The sequence below is a fragment of the Drosophila hydei genome, unplaced genomic scaffold (genome assembly GCF_003285905.1).
Source record: "Drosophila hydei strain 15085-1641.00,03,60 unplaced genomic scaffold, DhydRS2 tig00000413-arrow-arrow-pilon, whole genome shotgun sequence".
In the NCBI taxonomy this organism is placed as follows: Eukaryota; Metazoa; Arthropoda; class Insecta; order Diptera; family Drosophilidae; genus Drosophila; species Drosophila hydei.
Window position 1 is genome coordinate 222655 of NW_022045725.1, and position 15875 is coordinate 238529.

The 15875-nt window shown below is 44.6% G+C and overlaps 4 protein-coding genes across 10 annotated transcripts in view; 3 read left to right on the plus strand and 1 right to left on the minus strand.

Annotated features, from left to right (window-relative positions):
- The window catches only part of LOC111597234 (GAS2-like protein pickled eggs), a 70711-nt gene extending 64698 nt beyond the window's left edge, over window positions 1-6013 (plus strand). For all 3 annotated transcript variants that reach the window (XM_030224212.1, XM_030224214.1, XM_030224213.1), the window contains 3 exons: window positions 633-823; window positions 2331-2938; window positions 2995-6013. In XM_030224212.1, the coding sequence (XP_030080072.1) occupies window positions 633-823; window positions 2331-2938; window positions 2995-4262 (2067 nt within the window). In that variant the 3' untranslated portion in view covers window positions 4263-6013. The remainder of the gene's footprint in view (window positions 1-632; window positions 824-2330; window positions 2939-2994) is intronic.
- A 1263-nt stretch (window positions 6014-7276) lies between these two features.
- On the minus strand, window positions 7277-8260 carry LOC111597328 (calcyclin-binding protein). The gene is made up of 3 exons (XM_023311971.1): window positions 8145-8260; window positions 7915-8081; window positions 7277-7856 (listed from the first exon to the last, which is right to left on the minus strand). The coding sequence occupies exons 1-3, from the start codon at window positions 8157-8159 to the stop codon at window positions 7352-7354; spliced, it is 687 nt and encodes a 228-aa protein (XP_023167739.1). The 5' UTR covers window positions 8160-8260; the 3' UTR covers window positions 7277-7351.
- Window positions 8261-8373: 113 nt separating this feature from the next.
- LOC111597325 (protein swallow) lies at window positions 8374-10690 on the plus strand. 2 transcript variants are annotated; one of them, XM_023311964.2, is made up of 3 exons: window positions 8374-8699; window positions 8760-9575; window positions 9636-10690. In XM_023311964.2, exons 1-3 carry the CDS (start codon window positions 8465-8467, stop codon window positions 10097-10099), a joined length of 1515 nt encoding a protein of 504 aa, XP_023167732.2. In that variant the 5' UTR covers window positions 8374-8464; the 3' UTR covers window positions 10100-10690. The 2 variants fall into 2 exon arrangements, with proteins under 2 accessions (XP_023167732.2, XP_023167731.2); XM_023311963.2 differs by having other exon boundaries at window positions 8375-8702.
- Window positions 10618-15851, plus strand: LOC111597324 (cell division cycle 7-related protein kinase). 4 transcript variants are annotated; one of them, XM_030224222.1, is made up of 4 exons: window positions 10618-10690; window positions 10879-11580; window positions 11789-12011; window positions 13814-15851. In XM_030224222.1, exons 2-4 carry the CDS (start codon window positions 11055-11057, stop codon window positions 15456-15458), a joined length of 2394 nt encoding a protein of 797 aa, XP_030080082.1. In that variant the 5' UTR covers window positions 10618-10690; window positions 10879-11054; the 3' UTR covers window positions 15459-15851. The 4 variants fall into 4 exon arrangements, with proteins under 4 accessions (XP_030080082.1, XP_023167730.2, XP_023167728.2 ...); XM_023311962.2 differs by lacking the exon at window positions 10618-10690 and having other exon boundaries at window positions 10710-11448; window positions 11509-11580; XM_023311960.2 differs by lacking the exon at window positions 10618-10690 and having other exon boundaries at window positions 10710-11147; window positions 11193-11580.
- The last annotated feature ends 24 nt before the right edge of the window (window positions 15852-15875 follow it).

Genomic DNA, 15875 nt, shown 5'->3' on the forward strand with positions numbered 1-15875 from the left:
CAATAAAGCTTTACACTAGTCTAAAACCGCCTTTGTTAGCTAGCATTTTAGCCATTTTCTAGCTAAAATTTAAGACTAAAAATCCATTTCTTTTTAGCAAAATGTGAGCTTAATTTTTAGCTGGTTTGACTGTCGTCTAGACTCCTGACAGAGCTGAGCTTTCGTATTAGGCAAAAGACTAAGTGTCAGCTATAAGTGTAGCTAAACTTCTAGCTGCCAAATACCTAGACCCGACTTCGATTTAACTCTTGATTAACAAGCTAACTTTTAGGCTAACTGATGCTTGAGCTGTCTCATCAAATTGCGCCAAAGCTTCTGGCGAAACTTTCAACTAAACCTCAGCCAAACTGCTGCTTAAACTATCTCTTAAAATTCCAACTAAAATGAAGTCTCAGCCTTTGCCTACAGTGAAGTGAGTCTCAGTTTTTTGTGCTCTAATCACTATTAGAAGCCGAGTCTGTGTGTCCGTCCTGCTGTCTATCTGCTCAGCTCACATTCATTGCGTGTTATCGATAAGTTTGTTTGCTTTCTGAAAATCGATTGTAAACAATATCGAAATTCAGCTCTTTAAGTCAGAAAAGAATGGAGTCCTCGATAAGTATTGGTCTCACCTGGTCATCTTCTATTTGCAGATCTTGCGCTCGCATGTGATGGTGCGCGTGGGCGGAGGCTGGGACACGCTCGCCCATTATCTGGACAAGCACGATCCCTGCCGCTGTCGTGCCCAGCATCGCAGCTCGTTGCAGGCCCGTCTGATGATCCGCAATACGAGCAATTCCGGCAATGGCATTGAGCTGCACAAGGCGCATGTGATATACGAACGGTGAGTGACTGACCTGTTGACATGTTGTTGTCCACGTTGAAGCTAGCAGGTTAATAACTAGCCGGAACACCCCCGTGCTGCCCCGTTCGCGTGCATCCCCTTCATTAGCCACGCGACGGCCCCATTATGGGGCCGATGCATTAAGTTGTTATCGCCCCGCTAATTGCATGCATAAAGCCGGATAATGATGGTGCGAGTGCGCTTAGAGCACCAGTAGACACACAGAATCCGCAGCCAGTCGCGCTGAGTGCCCCATTAACAAGCTCCATTAAAGACACACTCACGGCGAGCCTAAATAGAGGCGCAGGGGCAGGGCGGGGCCCAGTAGTCGCAGTAGTTACTTTGAATACCCATAAAATGCATTCGTTTATTCATTCATGAATTGACGCGCTCATTCACCAAACGCAAATGCATGTGCCATGCATCTCCATGTGCTTCCTGTGCCCAGCTCAGAGTCCTTGTTGACTAAAGAAACGTTTCTGTAGCTCATGATTGCAGCTTTGTGCAGCCAACTTAACAGGCCCAAACCAGTGCTAGCTTGTTAAGTTGGCCGTGCTCCAGCGCAGCCAACTTAACAGGCTTAAGGCATTGCGATGGTTGACAATCACAAAAAATTCGATGCGCGTAATACTAATTATATTCTATGGCACATGTCTAGCTAATTTGAAGCCTTTTACACAACGACTAATGACTACAGTTATGATGGGCCTCTTGAGAGATAAGTGCTTTGTGCTTTGTGCATTGTGTTTCGCAGAACCGAATCCGTATCAAATAAACAAGGCACCATAAAGCTTTAATAAACAAAGAATAGACTTTACTTTTTCCATTTTTCTAAACCCCCTCCAAGCTAAAATTCTTCTTCTTCTGGAGCACTACTTGCATATGATAGCAAAATGATCTTCACGTTGAGTGCAGAGCTTCAAATTTAGCTTCGCATCAGACGACCTTAACCATAGAACGATTTCCAATCTACTTCAATGGTTAGTTGTCGTTGGGTAATTTCTTTTACTAATCAAATCTATGATGTTATTGCTTCAATAGTTCCGTTTCGTGTTATATCAAATGAGCAATTACAGTTATTTATTTATAGACGTGTAAGTTCTGTGAAAACCCGATAAGATATCGACGCGTCGAAGTAAATCAATAATAAAATACAATGCATAACAGTAAACAGATAGAAAATCCAGCCGAGCCCTACTGACTGCATAATACGCGTTCCACATCTGATCGAATATTCAGACGTTCGATAGGTCGAGCAGCAAAACTTGTTGAGCCTTTCCCCAATGGAGCTCCAAGGATCGCATGCGAATCATATGCAGTCTATGTATAGAGAAGCTCAACAGCAAATCCCTTGAGAAGAAACAGCATTGTTTCTGATTTATGATCTATATATATATATATATATATAAGATGTATTTAAAATATTCCAGTTTTTGAATACTCGAACTGCTAACGCCTTTTTGGCATTTACCTATCGATTACTCATGGCACAATCGATTACTTGCAGCTCACCACCAGCAGCTCGACGCGTGTTATCAAACTTTGCAAATGGTTCCGGTTCCGGTTCCGGTTCGGGTGCCGTTTCACCAGCCGCTGGCGCCGGCGGCACCTCACCCAATGCCAGTGCAACATCCAATGGCGCAGCCGCCGTGAAACATCGCAGTCGCAGCCCGACGCCACAGCGCAAATTCTTGAACCAGACAAATGGATTGGCCCAGGCCGTGGAACAGCTGCCGCCGGGCTCGCCCGGCCTGATCAGACGCTCCATGTCGCCCAGTCAGCGGCGAGTCAACGATATGCGCAAGAAGCAGAGCTCACAAGACGCCTACAGCAGCGGACCGAAGTCGCTGCCCGCCTGCTCGGGCGCAGATGCCTCCTCGTCGGCGCACTACGTGGAGGAGTCCTCGTCATCGTCGTCGTCGTCGTCGGCGGCCACAGCAGCAACAGTTGCTGCCATTGCTCAGCCCGAGCAGAGCAACAAATTCGAGAACATCAGCGACAATGGCAGCGAGATTAGCGACGAGGGCTACCGCAGCCTGGGCGTCATCCAGTCCAATGCACAGAAGCGCGAGTCCCTGCACAGTCAGGCCTCCATCGAGGACGCTGAAACGAATGGTAAGATCACTGAATGGCAGATCACTGAAGCCAACTTCAATCCTTGTCCTTTGCAGCGCGTCTCGATCAAACGTCAAGCGACTCGCAAAGCTCGCCCACAGATGAGCACGACCAGGAGCAGGAACAGGAGCAGGAGCAGGAGCCAGAGCCAGTGCCTGAGGTGGCACTCAAGTCAAATTGTGCGCTGGAACAGGAACAGATACAGGAGTCAGAGCCGGCGCCAGAGCCAGAGCCAGAGCCGGACTATTCTCTCTGCGAACTGGATGGACCCCAATCGTTGCCCGCTGTGCTGCCAAGACAAGGCCCCAAGGCCGCCTACGTTAGCAAGTTCGAGCAGTCTGGCGTCTTTATTACAGATGATGAGATTACAGTAACTACAGCGGCAGATGCGGATGCAGATGCGGATGCGGATGCGGATGCGGATGCAGCTGCAGGCACCAACTGCAAGGCGCTGCGGACACCTCCTCTCAGCAAGATACCACGCTCGCCCATGGCCACGCGTCGTCGTCGCAGCAGCATTGATAACAGCACCTGCGGCAGCAAAGCCGGCGGCAGTCTCCAGGATTTGCACAGCATCAATCGGAAGCAGCCCGTTTATCGTTCGGTGCGTCGGCCGCCGGCAACGCCCAAGCCGAAGACGTCGCAGCTGCCGCTGGTGCGCGATGTGACCAATACGTGGAGCGGACGCAGTGCACCCCAGAACGGTGTCAGCGCCGGCAAGAAGCGGCCCATCATCAATGCGGATACATTTGCACCGCCCACAGCCACAGCCACATCGACATCCACATCGCCATCGCCCTCGCCATTTGAGCGGGGCAGCAAGACACGAAACTCGCAGATCCTCTACGACAACAACGGGCGACGCGTGCGCGGCGGCTGCTCGCTGACGACGTCGCCGGTGAAGAATCATGCCTCCTCGCCGCTGGCCCAGCAGCTGCTCGAGGCCGCGAGCAGTGCCAAGAACGATGCACAGATTCTGGAGAAGATGAAGTCGCTGCTCTCGCGCTATGCTGCCGGCAATCAGCAGCAACAACATCAGCAGCAGCAGCAGCAGCGGCCGGGCAATGGCAAGAAGACGCCCGTCTACGAGGACTTCACAACGGCCTGGGTGCACAGCAATGGCAATTTGGAGCGTTCCGAGAGCTGCTCACCGCCGGCCAAGGCGCGCTCTAAGCGCAGCTCGGCTGCCTCCTCCTGTGGCAGCAACAATTCAGCTGGCGCTGCCGCCGCCGCCGCCGCAGCAGCTGCTGTCATCTCGCCACGTAGGGAGCGCGGCATGTCCAAGATTCCGGCACCAGTGCGTCACCATACGGAGCTTTATTAACGGCGCGCCAAGGCGGCAGCCAAGAACAGCCCGATCACAGTGAAGCACGGGCGCTCTAGACCTTAATTAAGCTAATGGAATTGTCCGTCTATATATGTGTGTGTGTGTGGCTTGTTAGATTGTAGCGAACGCAGCCGTTCCAATAGACCTCAATGCACACATGCGCGATACGTATGCTGGCAAAGAACATACTCGTCTCTCTATATACACAAGAATACAGGAATAGGAAGTGAAGTGAAATGCAAATGCAAATGCAAATGAAAATGAAAACAAACTGCAACTGCCTCATTAGATCCCCAGGAACTCGGCTAATCCATGCACCAGTGCCAGCAGCAGTCATATCACAGAGAAGTCCTTAAGCTGTTTCTTCATCTCCAGCAACTCTTTGCTACTCTGCACTCTTACCCTAACTCTCAACATGTCAAGTGACTCGTTGTAATCACTCGCTGCTTCGCAACTCTAAAAGTAACGAGTAGACGCTGCGCCTAAGAGCTGTATAGCAGCACGATAGATCCGAACTCAATGCTTCCACTCGCCACTCGTTGCATTTCTATCTAGCGAGTGACGACTCGTCGACTGCATCACACTCATTCTACTCATCTGTCCAGCAAGTCATCTGCTCGCTACTCGCTACTCGCTACTCTCTACTCGCTACTCGCTACTCGCCACTCGTTGCATTTCTATCAAGCGAGTAACGAGTAGAACTCAACTCTCGTGCCGAAGTTACTTATGCCTGTGGCTCCAGCGCTCGCCCAACGAGTAGCACTCGCCACTCGCTACTCGCTAGTTTCATATTCAGTAATTGCTTGTGGACTGCGTGCCGTACGATGCGTCGAGAACCGAACATTTACAATCCAAAATTGAGACTTTCAAACTACAATTTTAACGTTTCCTCTTCTATATACGGATATACATATATACGGTTTTTTTCGAATAGATCATAAAGCTAAGATAGTTTTTTTTTATTGGCATAAAAATCTTAAGGAACTCTGATGCATTGCTCTCGTGATAGATAAAAAAATACAAAAAAAAGCCACATAGAAAGCGCATAATTTTCTAGAAGTTTTACGATTAGTGTACGCACACACTCACACACACGCACGCACACACACAACATGTTAAAGGAAAGAGAGAGAAAACAATTTGTATATAGAAAAAAAATGAAGAGAAAATGAAGAACTTTTGCCTAGTTAATTGGGTTTATGTAATAAAAGGTAACTAATTAGGACTCATTGTAGCAAGTGTGTATGTGTGTGTGTATGTGTGTGCGTGCTTAATTATTTCCAGCATAGCCTTAAAAAGAAAAGAAAGAGGAAAATTTATTTTTATACGCAAGCCATCAATGTGAAAAAGAAGGAAAATTTAAGGAAATTTTAAACAAACAAAATATACGATTTTACACGACGAAGCGAGATAACGTAAAGGTATACACGAATGACGAAAATAACAGACATAACAACAAAATAATAACAACAATAATAATAGAGAAAAGTACAGTTGAGCATTAGCTAGAATTGTTAGAAGAGCAGTCGAAGAACCTAATGAATTTTGGTGCTTTACATAGGTCAGGCAGACACCGAAGCTAATTTCCATATTATGCCCCAAAACAGAATTATATATATATTTACAAATATATATATATATATTTAAAGGTCACAAAATGTTTTCGAATTTTAAGTATAATGCTTCTTATACTATATAATCCACATATATCTAAACCATATAACGAAACCCATAACCGAACTATGCAAAAGCCGATTTACTATATATATATATATATATATATAGATTTCATTTGACCACAAAAACTTAGCATAATTTAAAATATATATACTTTTTTTTTGCTTTTTGTAATAGCAAAGTTTAGTACGTCGTACCTTTATAAATCAGCATATATATATATATATATATATATATATATATATATAATTTCAAGTCAAGTTTCTGTTAAGCAAAATGTATCCAAGGCAAAAATATATATGCGTTTATTCTCTGCTTTATCTAAGAGCATAAGCTCCTAACTATATAAACATATATATTTATGTATATACATATATATATATATATATATATATATATATATATATATATATATATATGTATATATATATATAAAACAAAAGGAAAATAACATATGGCAGATCAGATCGAAACAATAATATTACAAAGTTCATTTCAACAAGATGACAATTTAATTGTTTACACAACACGCACATAAAATGAAAATAAAAACAAAAAGATACAGATACAAATCTATCTGACAGATACTTTTGCATATGTTGCTGTGTTGACCTAATGACAATTTTTCTTATTCTCAAACTCTTAATTTTTGTTTGTTTTTTTTTTTTTACTTTTGGAATTTGATGTAATGCAAACATATATATGAAAATGTATTTTAAATACAATCAATTATTATTAAATCATTTAAAAGCAAACTAACTATTACAAATAGATAACAAGAAGAATATCTGTGCGTGTTTAAAGCCACAATATATTGATTTTAATCACAAGAATTTAATAAATATATAAATAAAGTATAAACTATAAAAGAAAACGAAAAGCGCATACAAATTTGTGTTTTATTCCACACATCTAGGTATAGCTATATCTACATCTATATCAAATCTTTCAACTCGTCTGGTCCTCAACTCTGGCATAGCTAATTAGTTGGGACAGGCAGCATATTGTTTAATTATAGAAATAGAGTCATTATAAAAGCGAACTCGTTGCAGATACGCATCGAGCTCACCTGTCGTCAAGGCAAGTTAACGCACGCATCTGTAATTAATTAACAACAATCCGGAGAAAATGTCTTGCATATAAAATTGAAAAATACGTTACATGCAGTTGGAGCGAGTGTCGCAGCACCAAGCTTTGATTTACTCACAAATTCGATACACCCAATCTATTGTTATCGATAGCCAAATGCAGCCCTAAGTTACTGAACGAAAGCGAATCTCGGCCGAATTCCAATTTGAATTAAATATGTATAAATTAATGATAAATTTATGTGGAATATACATATATTGTTCATATATTTTTTCTTCTTTAGAACCGTTCTTATTTTTTCTTCAATTAAACCTAATACTCTACAGATCGCCCAAGTTGCCCAGACCACCAGTTTCCGGGCCAAAACGTGCCTTGTCCTGACTTTCGGTCCAAGCCTTGGCAATCAATTGCTTAGTCTTTGAATCGCCGGAGTTATACATTTTCTTCATTATGTTGACCAATGCGCCCTCGGGGTTATCACTATCCTTAGATAATTCACTATCCTGCTTCTGTTTCAAACGCTTCTGTATGGACGTCAGCACATCCCAGTTCTGACCCTCATCTACCTTCTTCAAATATATCGCAACCATGTCCGTCTTTAGCTTCCGATAGCTTTTCTCAACATCAATGCCATAGAGCAGATTGTTGACGCTCAGACCAAAATCTTTGCCATTCAAATCGCTCACGTGCAGCTGCAGCGAGTGCTCCGTGTAGTTAACAGTGACTGCCTCCTCCGCACAGTTCTGTACACCGGGTAGCGTTATGAACAGCTTAATGAATTTGGGGCTCTGATCCCAGCCGTAGTCCGTTAACTCATGTAGATATCTGTCAAGCATATTTCAGTTTATACACAGCTAGCAAAAATATCAAAATGATTCCATACCGCTTAGTCTCTGCACCCGCTTTACGTTCGGCCGCCAAGCGTGCTTTTATCTCTAGGTTAATAATTTCGCGTTCTGCCTCAGCCTTCGCCTGGGTTAAGGCGCCTTTTACACGCGCACTTTTCGCTTGCTCCAATAATGCAACGCACTCAGCGACATCGGCCTTCAACTGTGGCAAACGGCACGTGTTTACGTTATGAATACTTTAATGCTTCATTATTTGTGTACTTACTTGTTCCAGTGACATTCTGCTACAAATTAATAGGTGTTAGACGTCGATTATAATTTGTGCAACCGAATCGTAGAAGCTTCGAGCAATAATGACGCCGGCTTATGGATGTGTCCTCTCAACTTATCGATATTTAAAGATTCGAGCTGTAACTCACGATATTTCTCACGGCATTTATAAATGCTGAAATACTAAATGAAAAATCACTTATCGATTGTCAGTGAAAATCGAAACGGTTATTTGCAACTTTTTACTGGCAATGCTGCAACGTAACGGTGCTTTTCCAGTTTTGCATCAGTTTGTTAATTGCTCTAATAAAAAATATGAGTCTGCAAGACGAAAGCTTTCCCACCGACGAACTGTTTGACAAACTAAACGCCACCACAGCCAGCGATGGCAAAAGTCCTAGTTTTCAGCGCCAATATAGCTTGTGCTTGGGTCTCGATGTGGCCGATAACATTGAGCGCCAAGCGTCGCCATTTTTAAACAGCGACTGCTCAGAAAAAACGTGCGCCAGCGATCCACTCGGCATGGAGCACACTGAAAGCGGTGCTAAGCGTAGTGAGTAACTGGATGAGTGCTAAGATAGACATTCCATGTTCATACATTTTATTACAGACAACAATGGGGTTACCGATGCGCACCTACAGTTGGGCAGTGGGCGCAGCAATAAAGCAATTTCCTATCAGGATATCCACACGGCATACACGAAGCGAACGTACAAGCACGTGACGAGTAAAGTGAGCAAATACATTGCGGACATACACGATCAGGAAAAACAACGTCGCAATTCAGCTGGCTCATTTCAAAGGCATCGCTCGATGCCCGAATCTCTGACGCCCCGAGGTGGCACTGACGATCAGCAAAAAATAGATCATTCGCTCTCGTTGGCCAACAGCAGCAGCACAGATACACAGATACGTGATGAGAGCTACGAACGTTTAATCAGCGAAAAAGATCACTTGCAGTCGTACAATGATTATCTAGAGAGCAGGCTCTACAAGAAAATCAACGATAATCTTGTCTTACGCAAGAACTTTGAGGTCATACGGACGGAATTAACCGATTGTAAGGACAAGTTAAAACGTCAAGCAGTTGGCCCAGCAGCTGCCCATTCGCTGCGATCCCTCATGTATTGTCCACCCAATGAGAGCGTCGCCACACAAACTGATTTGCCAGCACTCTCCCACTTATCCAACATTTCGAATATGCCCGCTATAGCGGCTAATGCAACACCGCATCCCGTTACAAATCTGAATGACATCACATATGATAGCAGCGTCGGTTCTATTGAGATACCGCTGCTCAGCGTACAGCCGGCCGGTCACCAGCTAAAACTGACCAAATCGGTGAAGAAGAGCGGAATCATAAAGCGTCTTTCTCTAAACTTTAGCAGCGATAGCGCCGATGTTGATGCCAAGGGGCAAGCTTTAAGTATTACTATATATCTACAAATAAAATAATGAACAATTAATAACCATTAGCTTATTATAGCTGGTCTTGAAGTTGGCGTTAACATGCAACCAACTGGCTCAAATGACATCCCCACAAACCACTCGCGTAGCAGCCATCCTAGCAGCAATGACTCGGCCATTGAGATTGAGGGTAACGAGCTGCGTTCGCCGCACCAAGCCAATTTTGGACCTGGAGTGGACATGCGGGAGTGGGAACAGCGCCGGGGATTGATTTACTTTGACAAGCACAGGAATCGGGTCTTTGAGCTAGTGCCACTCAATCAGCACGAGTCGAGCAACAGCAGCTCAATCAACCAGAGTCAGTTCAGCATGCTACAGTACACGGCCAATACGAACTTTGGCCAAAGGAAGAAATCCCTGGCTACTCGTATGTTACGTCTGTTGGGACCCTGTGCCCGTTGCGACGATCCCAATCAGATCGATACCAGCACAGCCACATATACAGTGGGTATACCGCTGTTGGCCAATGAGTCAGGACGTTGAATTTTCATTATTTATTGTATTTTTATGTTTGCGCAGGCGTTTTTCTTTTCTTCCTCTTCTGTTTTAACTATTTGCCAAATGCATTAGTGTATTTTTATGTTTTAGTCAACATTTGTAATTATGTATGCCGTATACTCAATAATTTCCATGTAATGTAATAATTTTTTTCTGTATGCATTTTTAGTTGTAACTAAGTGTCAGTTTATCAATTGTATCATTCATAATTATTAAAATTGAATTGCATGCTTAAATTTGGCGGCATTCGGCAAACAAAGCTATCGATAGGCAACGCTGAAGTCGAACAATATACGATATGCCAATGTCGGCAACACTGTTCCCATCAGCTGGTCGCCATTTGTCGCCGTCGTCGAATTGTCAAAAGATTGCAATGGCCTGCCAGGCATAGACTAAGTAACTTGATCAATGGTCGCATTTAAATTAAATGGTACGGAAAGTTCGAGAGACAAACAAAATAAGTCCCGCTGATATTCGCCAGAAAAAACATCGCTCTGCAGAGGCGAGTGACAGCGGGAGCGGCAGCAACAGAGACGAAGCCAAACGGAATCAAAATTGACTGAAAAATAAAAAAAAGTAAGCGATTCAAATTTTGCCTGCTAGAAAGGCAAACAGCGGCCTGTGTGCCAGTAATAGTACAGCGCTCAACAATTTCATTTGGCACAAATAAAAACTTATTAAACAAATTTTCAAAATTATAACAGCAAAATTAATAAGATTCAATTTTATTCGCAAGTTCGGACAAAATTTCCATGTATTTATAGAAAAAAATTTAAAAAAGGCCATTCCACCTAGACGCAATAAGGCGGCAAACAAAAACACTACAGAGCTAAAAAAAATTTAAAGAAGTTTGTGATTTTTAAGTGCTGCCCATTTAAATAAATTGTTAACGCCAACTCGGGCCGATGCTGCTACTGATTGGGTTAACAAAACCTTCGAAATGGATAAGCGCTTGAACTCCGGCAACGGCCGCTGCGACAATGTTGTCGTGGCGGCTGCTCCAGCTACCAAAACATATCCACACGCTCAAAGGGTAAATAACAACAAAAACTTAACCAAACTAAAGCATACGCAACAGCAGCTGTCTACCAATACGATACAAACAACAAAAACGGGAGCAGCTGCAGTTGATGGCAACTCGAGTCCAAAGTTGGCAGCCACATTTCAAGGAATGAGCGTGAATGTGCAGCCAAGTGCAAGCAGAGGCATGCACTCTTGGCCGCGGCAGGACGAGCAGACGGTGCAAGCAACAACTGCAGCGATTTCAGCTGCACGCGCTCGGGCAGTAGCCGACGTAACCGCTGCTCCAATAGCACCGACAAATATAGTTAATAGTAAGCAGAGTAACAACAACAATTATAACAGCATTGTTAAACTACAAAAGCATCCGTCAGTGTTGGCAATCGCCGAACAATATGCAACAATTGCGGCGAGTTACAGGACGAAGCCGCGCAACAAGAGCGACGGTAAGGCAACCATTTTGAATTTCTATTCCTTTTTTATGATGGCAGCACTGCATATTTACTGTGTGTGTGTGTGTATGTGTGTGTATGTTCCTATTCAAATCTATTTTTATACATTAGACAGAAAGAAAGAGAGAGACAGAGGGCAAGTGCTGCCAGATTTAACAAAAGCTGCCATTTTGTTATTAATATTGATGATTTCAATTTGCAGAGGCTATCAACGATCTCCTGCAGCGCATACCCGATATTGCACAAATATTTGATGTACAGAGTCGGATTGGTAATGGAACATTCAGCACTGTGCTCCTGGCGACACTCAAACGGGAGGCACAGCTGCCGGACAATATGCGGCGCAAGTTTGCGATCAAACATCATATACCCACCAGCCATCCGGATCGCATTATGAAGGAGCTACAATGCATGACAGACATGGGGTATGTCAGACTCTATCCAATATTATCGATACGAAAATTCATAACTGCAAATTGCAAGATAAACGTAAATAATTTCTCTGCATTCGTGTGAGAGTCATGTGTGCGTGTGTATATGTGTGCCGCCTTTTCACTGAAAGAGCGTCACGAACGACGTCAGCCGGTTGCCGTAGACGTCTCTTCGATTCTACGTGCCAACGGCACATACGTCATTGCAATTTATTTCAAGTTGCTGTTGCTGTTGCCTTTGCCGTTGCCGTTGGCGTTCCCGTTGCCATTGGTCTGACGTTTATTGCACTTTCACACACCATTCACGTGCCACCTTCTCAGTTACATGGTCGCCAGCCTCTCTTTTCCTCGTTCAGTCACTCGGATTTGCCAATTATTTCTCGTGTAACGTTTGTTTACAAATCATGCAAGCAATTTCATATAGATTTAAACACACACATACGTATGTATGTATGTATGTATGTATGCACACTTATATGAGTGTCTTATACACATAAGATGTACATATGTATGTCTATTAAGATCACTGTCATCTACGCAAAGTGGAATTGTTATTGCTAGTTTAAATATCCTTCCATGACCTCCCAATAAGTATCGATTACAGTGACTGGGTACTTGCATATTATCGATACTAGTCGCTCTGCTTAGCTGAGATTAGATAAGCAATACACATATATGCGTGTATATCTGTGTGTGCGTGAGTATGTCTGATGATGTAGAAAAACCGTTCAATTCCGCTTTGAACTACCTTGGGCAAGGTTATCGCAAAAATATGCCTAAATACCGAATGGCAGCCGGCTTGATTTTCGACAGGGTTTGTTCTCCTCTGCTCTGCTCGGATTATTTATGTCCAACAGACGAGCAAGAGTAAGAGAGGGTGCTCAAGCTCAGTGGACTACGCTCTGCGTGGGTCGACAAGGTGGGCGAATGGTGGGGGTTGGCTGCTCTAAACATAACATTAGTCAGGCGGTCAGCCGGCCGGTTGTACAGCTATTGCTCCATCTCTCTCTCTCTCTCTCTCTCTCTCTCTCTGTCTTTCACTCTGTTGCTGTTCACATACGTATCTAATGCTGTGTATGTGTGTGTATTTCTATCCCTATCCATTCAATTTGCGCAAATTCCGTTGCCGAATTGCGTCACAGCGCTTAACAATTATGATTGGGGACGACGGGGATTTCGAGGCGTGCGCAGTGCTTGGCTAATAATCATTGCCATGACGTCGACCATCGACGTAGGCGACCCTCTCCAGCTACCACTGCAGGGCATAAGCTGTGCAGCCATTGACAATAGAATAGATGACCAGCTGAGCTCCTCTCGAGTTTTTCTCTTAATTGAATTAATACGAAATACACTTATTTATGAAGCTGTTAATAATAGAACGGGCGAGATTCGCCAAAGAATTTGCACATTAGCAAAATGTTAACCAACAAATGGCGTCACTTAACCCTTAGCGAACACTTGGGCTTCTTTTGCACCCATGGCACTTTACTGGATCGTGTATAAAGCAAAAATATTATATACCGACAGCCTTCGCTTGGGAATAGAGTATATCATAAATAAATAAATATATATATATATATATATATATATATATATATCTTCCACAATAATCAGTTCTTTACCCTCGTTTTGATTCTTTGCTTGAAGAAAAAGTACTAATGGCTCTTTATCAGCGCTCACGCCGATCAGTCTTTGATATGGGACTGTTCACAAGCTCTAATCCCTCAGCAGTCATCCGTAGCTCTAATCCAACCATCAATCAGCAAATCTAATATGCTATCTCTTTTCCTCCATAGAGGCACCGACAACGTCGTCGGCATCAACTGCTGTTTGCGCTGTGAGGCGTCTGCAGCGTTTGTGATGCCCTACATGCCGCACGATCGCTTCCACGACTTCTACACGAAGATGGAGGTGCCGGAGATTCGTTTGTATATGCGCAATCTGCTGTTGGCCCTGCGACACGTGCACAAGTTCAACATCATCCATCGCGATGTGAAGCCCAGCAATTTTTTATACAATCGTCGCCAGGGCCAGTTCCTGCTCGTCGACTTTGGGCTGGCACAACACGTCAATCTACCTGCCGGAACAGTAGCCGGCATTGCCGCACAACAACACCAGCAGCAGCAGCAACTGGCAGCCAACAGCAAGCGTCCGCGAGAACGTGAGCCACAGCAACATCAACAACAGCAGCAGCAGTTCTCCGCAACAGCAGCAGCATCCCCAGAGGCAACTCTCGGTGGCGCTGTGAAACGCATGCGGCTGATTGAGGAGACAAATGTCAGTAGCTGGAACAAGATGCCGCTGAAGCCTGTCAACGAAATAGCGCAGAGCGCCAAAGCTACCGGAGATCTGCCGCTCAATGATAGCAAACAGAATTTGACAGAGGTGAGCGAAGCTGCGGCGGCCGCAGCGGCAGCGGCAGCAGCGGCGGCGGCGTCGGCAGTGGTGTCAACAACCAGCACCACCATACAGCAGCAACAGGTGCCGGCGGCTCAGCCACAGCCAATAGTGTTGGTGCAGCAGCAGCAGCAGCAGCAGCAGCAGCGGCAGGAGCCTTCAATTGTCCCCACTGGCAGCGCCACTGGGGTAAAATACAATACGAATCGTACAGCTGGCGGCGGTGGCAACAACTCGAAATGCTTTTGCTTTGCAAATCCTTCCGTTTGCATCAATTGCCTAACGAAGAAGGAGGTGCATGCCTCGAGAGCGGGCACGCCCGGCTATCGGCCGCCGGAGGTGCTGCTCAAGTATGCGGATCAAACGACAGCTGTCGATGTTTGGGCTGCGGGCGTCATTTTTCTGTCCATACTGTCCGCCGTCTATCCGTTTTTTAAAGCGCCCAACGATTTTGTTGCCCTGGCCGAGATAGTCACCATCTTTGGGGATCGAGCCATACGCAAGACGGCTTTGGCACTGGAACGCATGGTCACCCTCAGCCAGCGATCGAAGCCATTGAATTTGCGTAAGCTCTGCCTGCGCTTTCGCAATCGCTTGATCTTCAGCGACCAGGAGATGGTGCGAAAGCACGAGTCACCCGATGGCCGGATCGATGTGTGCAAGAACTGTGATCAATATTTCTTCAATTGCCTCTGCGAGGACAGCGTCTACGTCACGGAGCCACTGGAGCCATACGAATGCTTTCCAGCGAGCGCCTACGATCTGCTTGGGCGTCTGCTCGAAATAAATCCCCATAAGCGTATTACCGCCGAGCAGGCGCTCAATCATCCGTTCTTTACCATGGAGCAGATGACGCCTGCACCGCCCGCACCAGTTGTACCGTTGGCTCCTCCTGCTGCCGTTACTCCAGCTGCTGCTGCACCATCGCTCAAGGCAGCTGGCAAGCAACAGACGCGCAGGCGCGCTACCAAAAATGGGACGCCACAAAATGTTGCGTCCAATCCTGAGCAACAGCAAAAGCAACCAACTCTAAACAAACTGTGAAAACTAGTCGAAACAGAACCCGTTTATACAAACTCCTCTAGAACTTATGATATAGATATATATATATATATTTTTTTTTTTGCAAACAAAGCCAGTGGCAAACGTAGTCGTATATACATATGTATATATACTCACACACGCGGAAATATAGGCGCACTTACACATAAATACATATGTATATACACTCACGCATGAGCGCACTTACACACACATACAAATGCAACACACACAGAACAGTTTACACTTGCATCCAAATGACACCATGTATATACAAACGCACACTCTCTAATACACACATACACACACACACATGCACAGACACACTGCCCCAGTTATCATCCTGGTTCCATGCATATCATCCATATACACAGAGGATTACAAAAGAAAAAAAAACAGTAAAGCAAAGCAAATAAAACA

Coding starts and splice junctions, on each gene's coding strand:
- LOC111597325 (XM_023311963.2), top strand. CDS start 8,465: ATGAGTCTGCAAGACGAAAGCTTTCCCACCGACGAACTGTTTGACAAA. Junction 8,703..8,759: donor TGAAAGCGGTGCTAAGCGTA/GTGAGTAACTGG, acceptor ATTTTATTACAG/ACAACAATGGGGTTACCGAT. Junction 9,576..9,635: donor TGCCAAGGGGCAAGCTTTAA/GTATTACTATAT, acceptor AGCTTATTATAG/CTGGTCTTGAAGTTGGCGTT.
- LOC111597328 (XM_023311971.1), bottom strand. Junction 7,857..7,914: donor GCGGGTGCAGAGACTAAGCG/GTATGGAATCAT, acceptor TATGCTTGACAG/ATATCTACATGAGTTAACGG.
- LOC111597324 (XM_030224222.1), top strand. CDS start 11,055: ATGGATAAGCGCTTGAACTCCGGCAACGGCCGCTGCGACAATGTTGTC. Junction 11,581..11,788: donor GCCGCGCAACAAGAGCGACG/GTAAGGCAACCA, acceptor TTCAATTTGCAG/AGGCTATCAACGATCTCCTG. Junction 12,012..13,813: donor CAATGCATGACAGACATGGG/GTATGTCAGACT, acceptor TTTCCTCCATAG/AGGCACCGACAACGTCGTCG.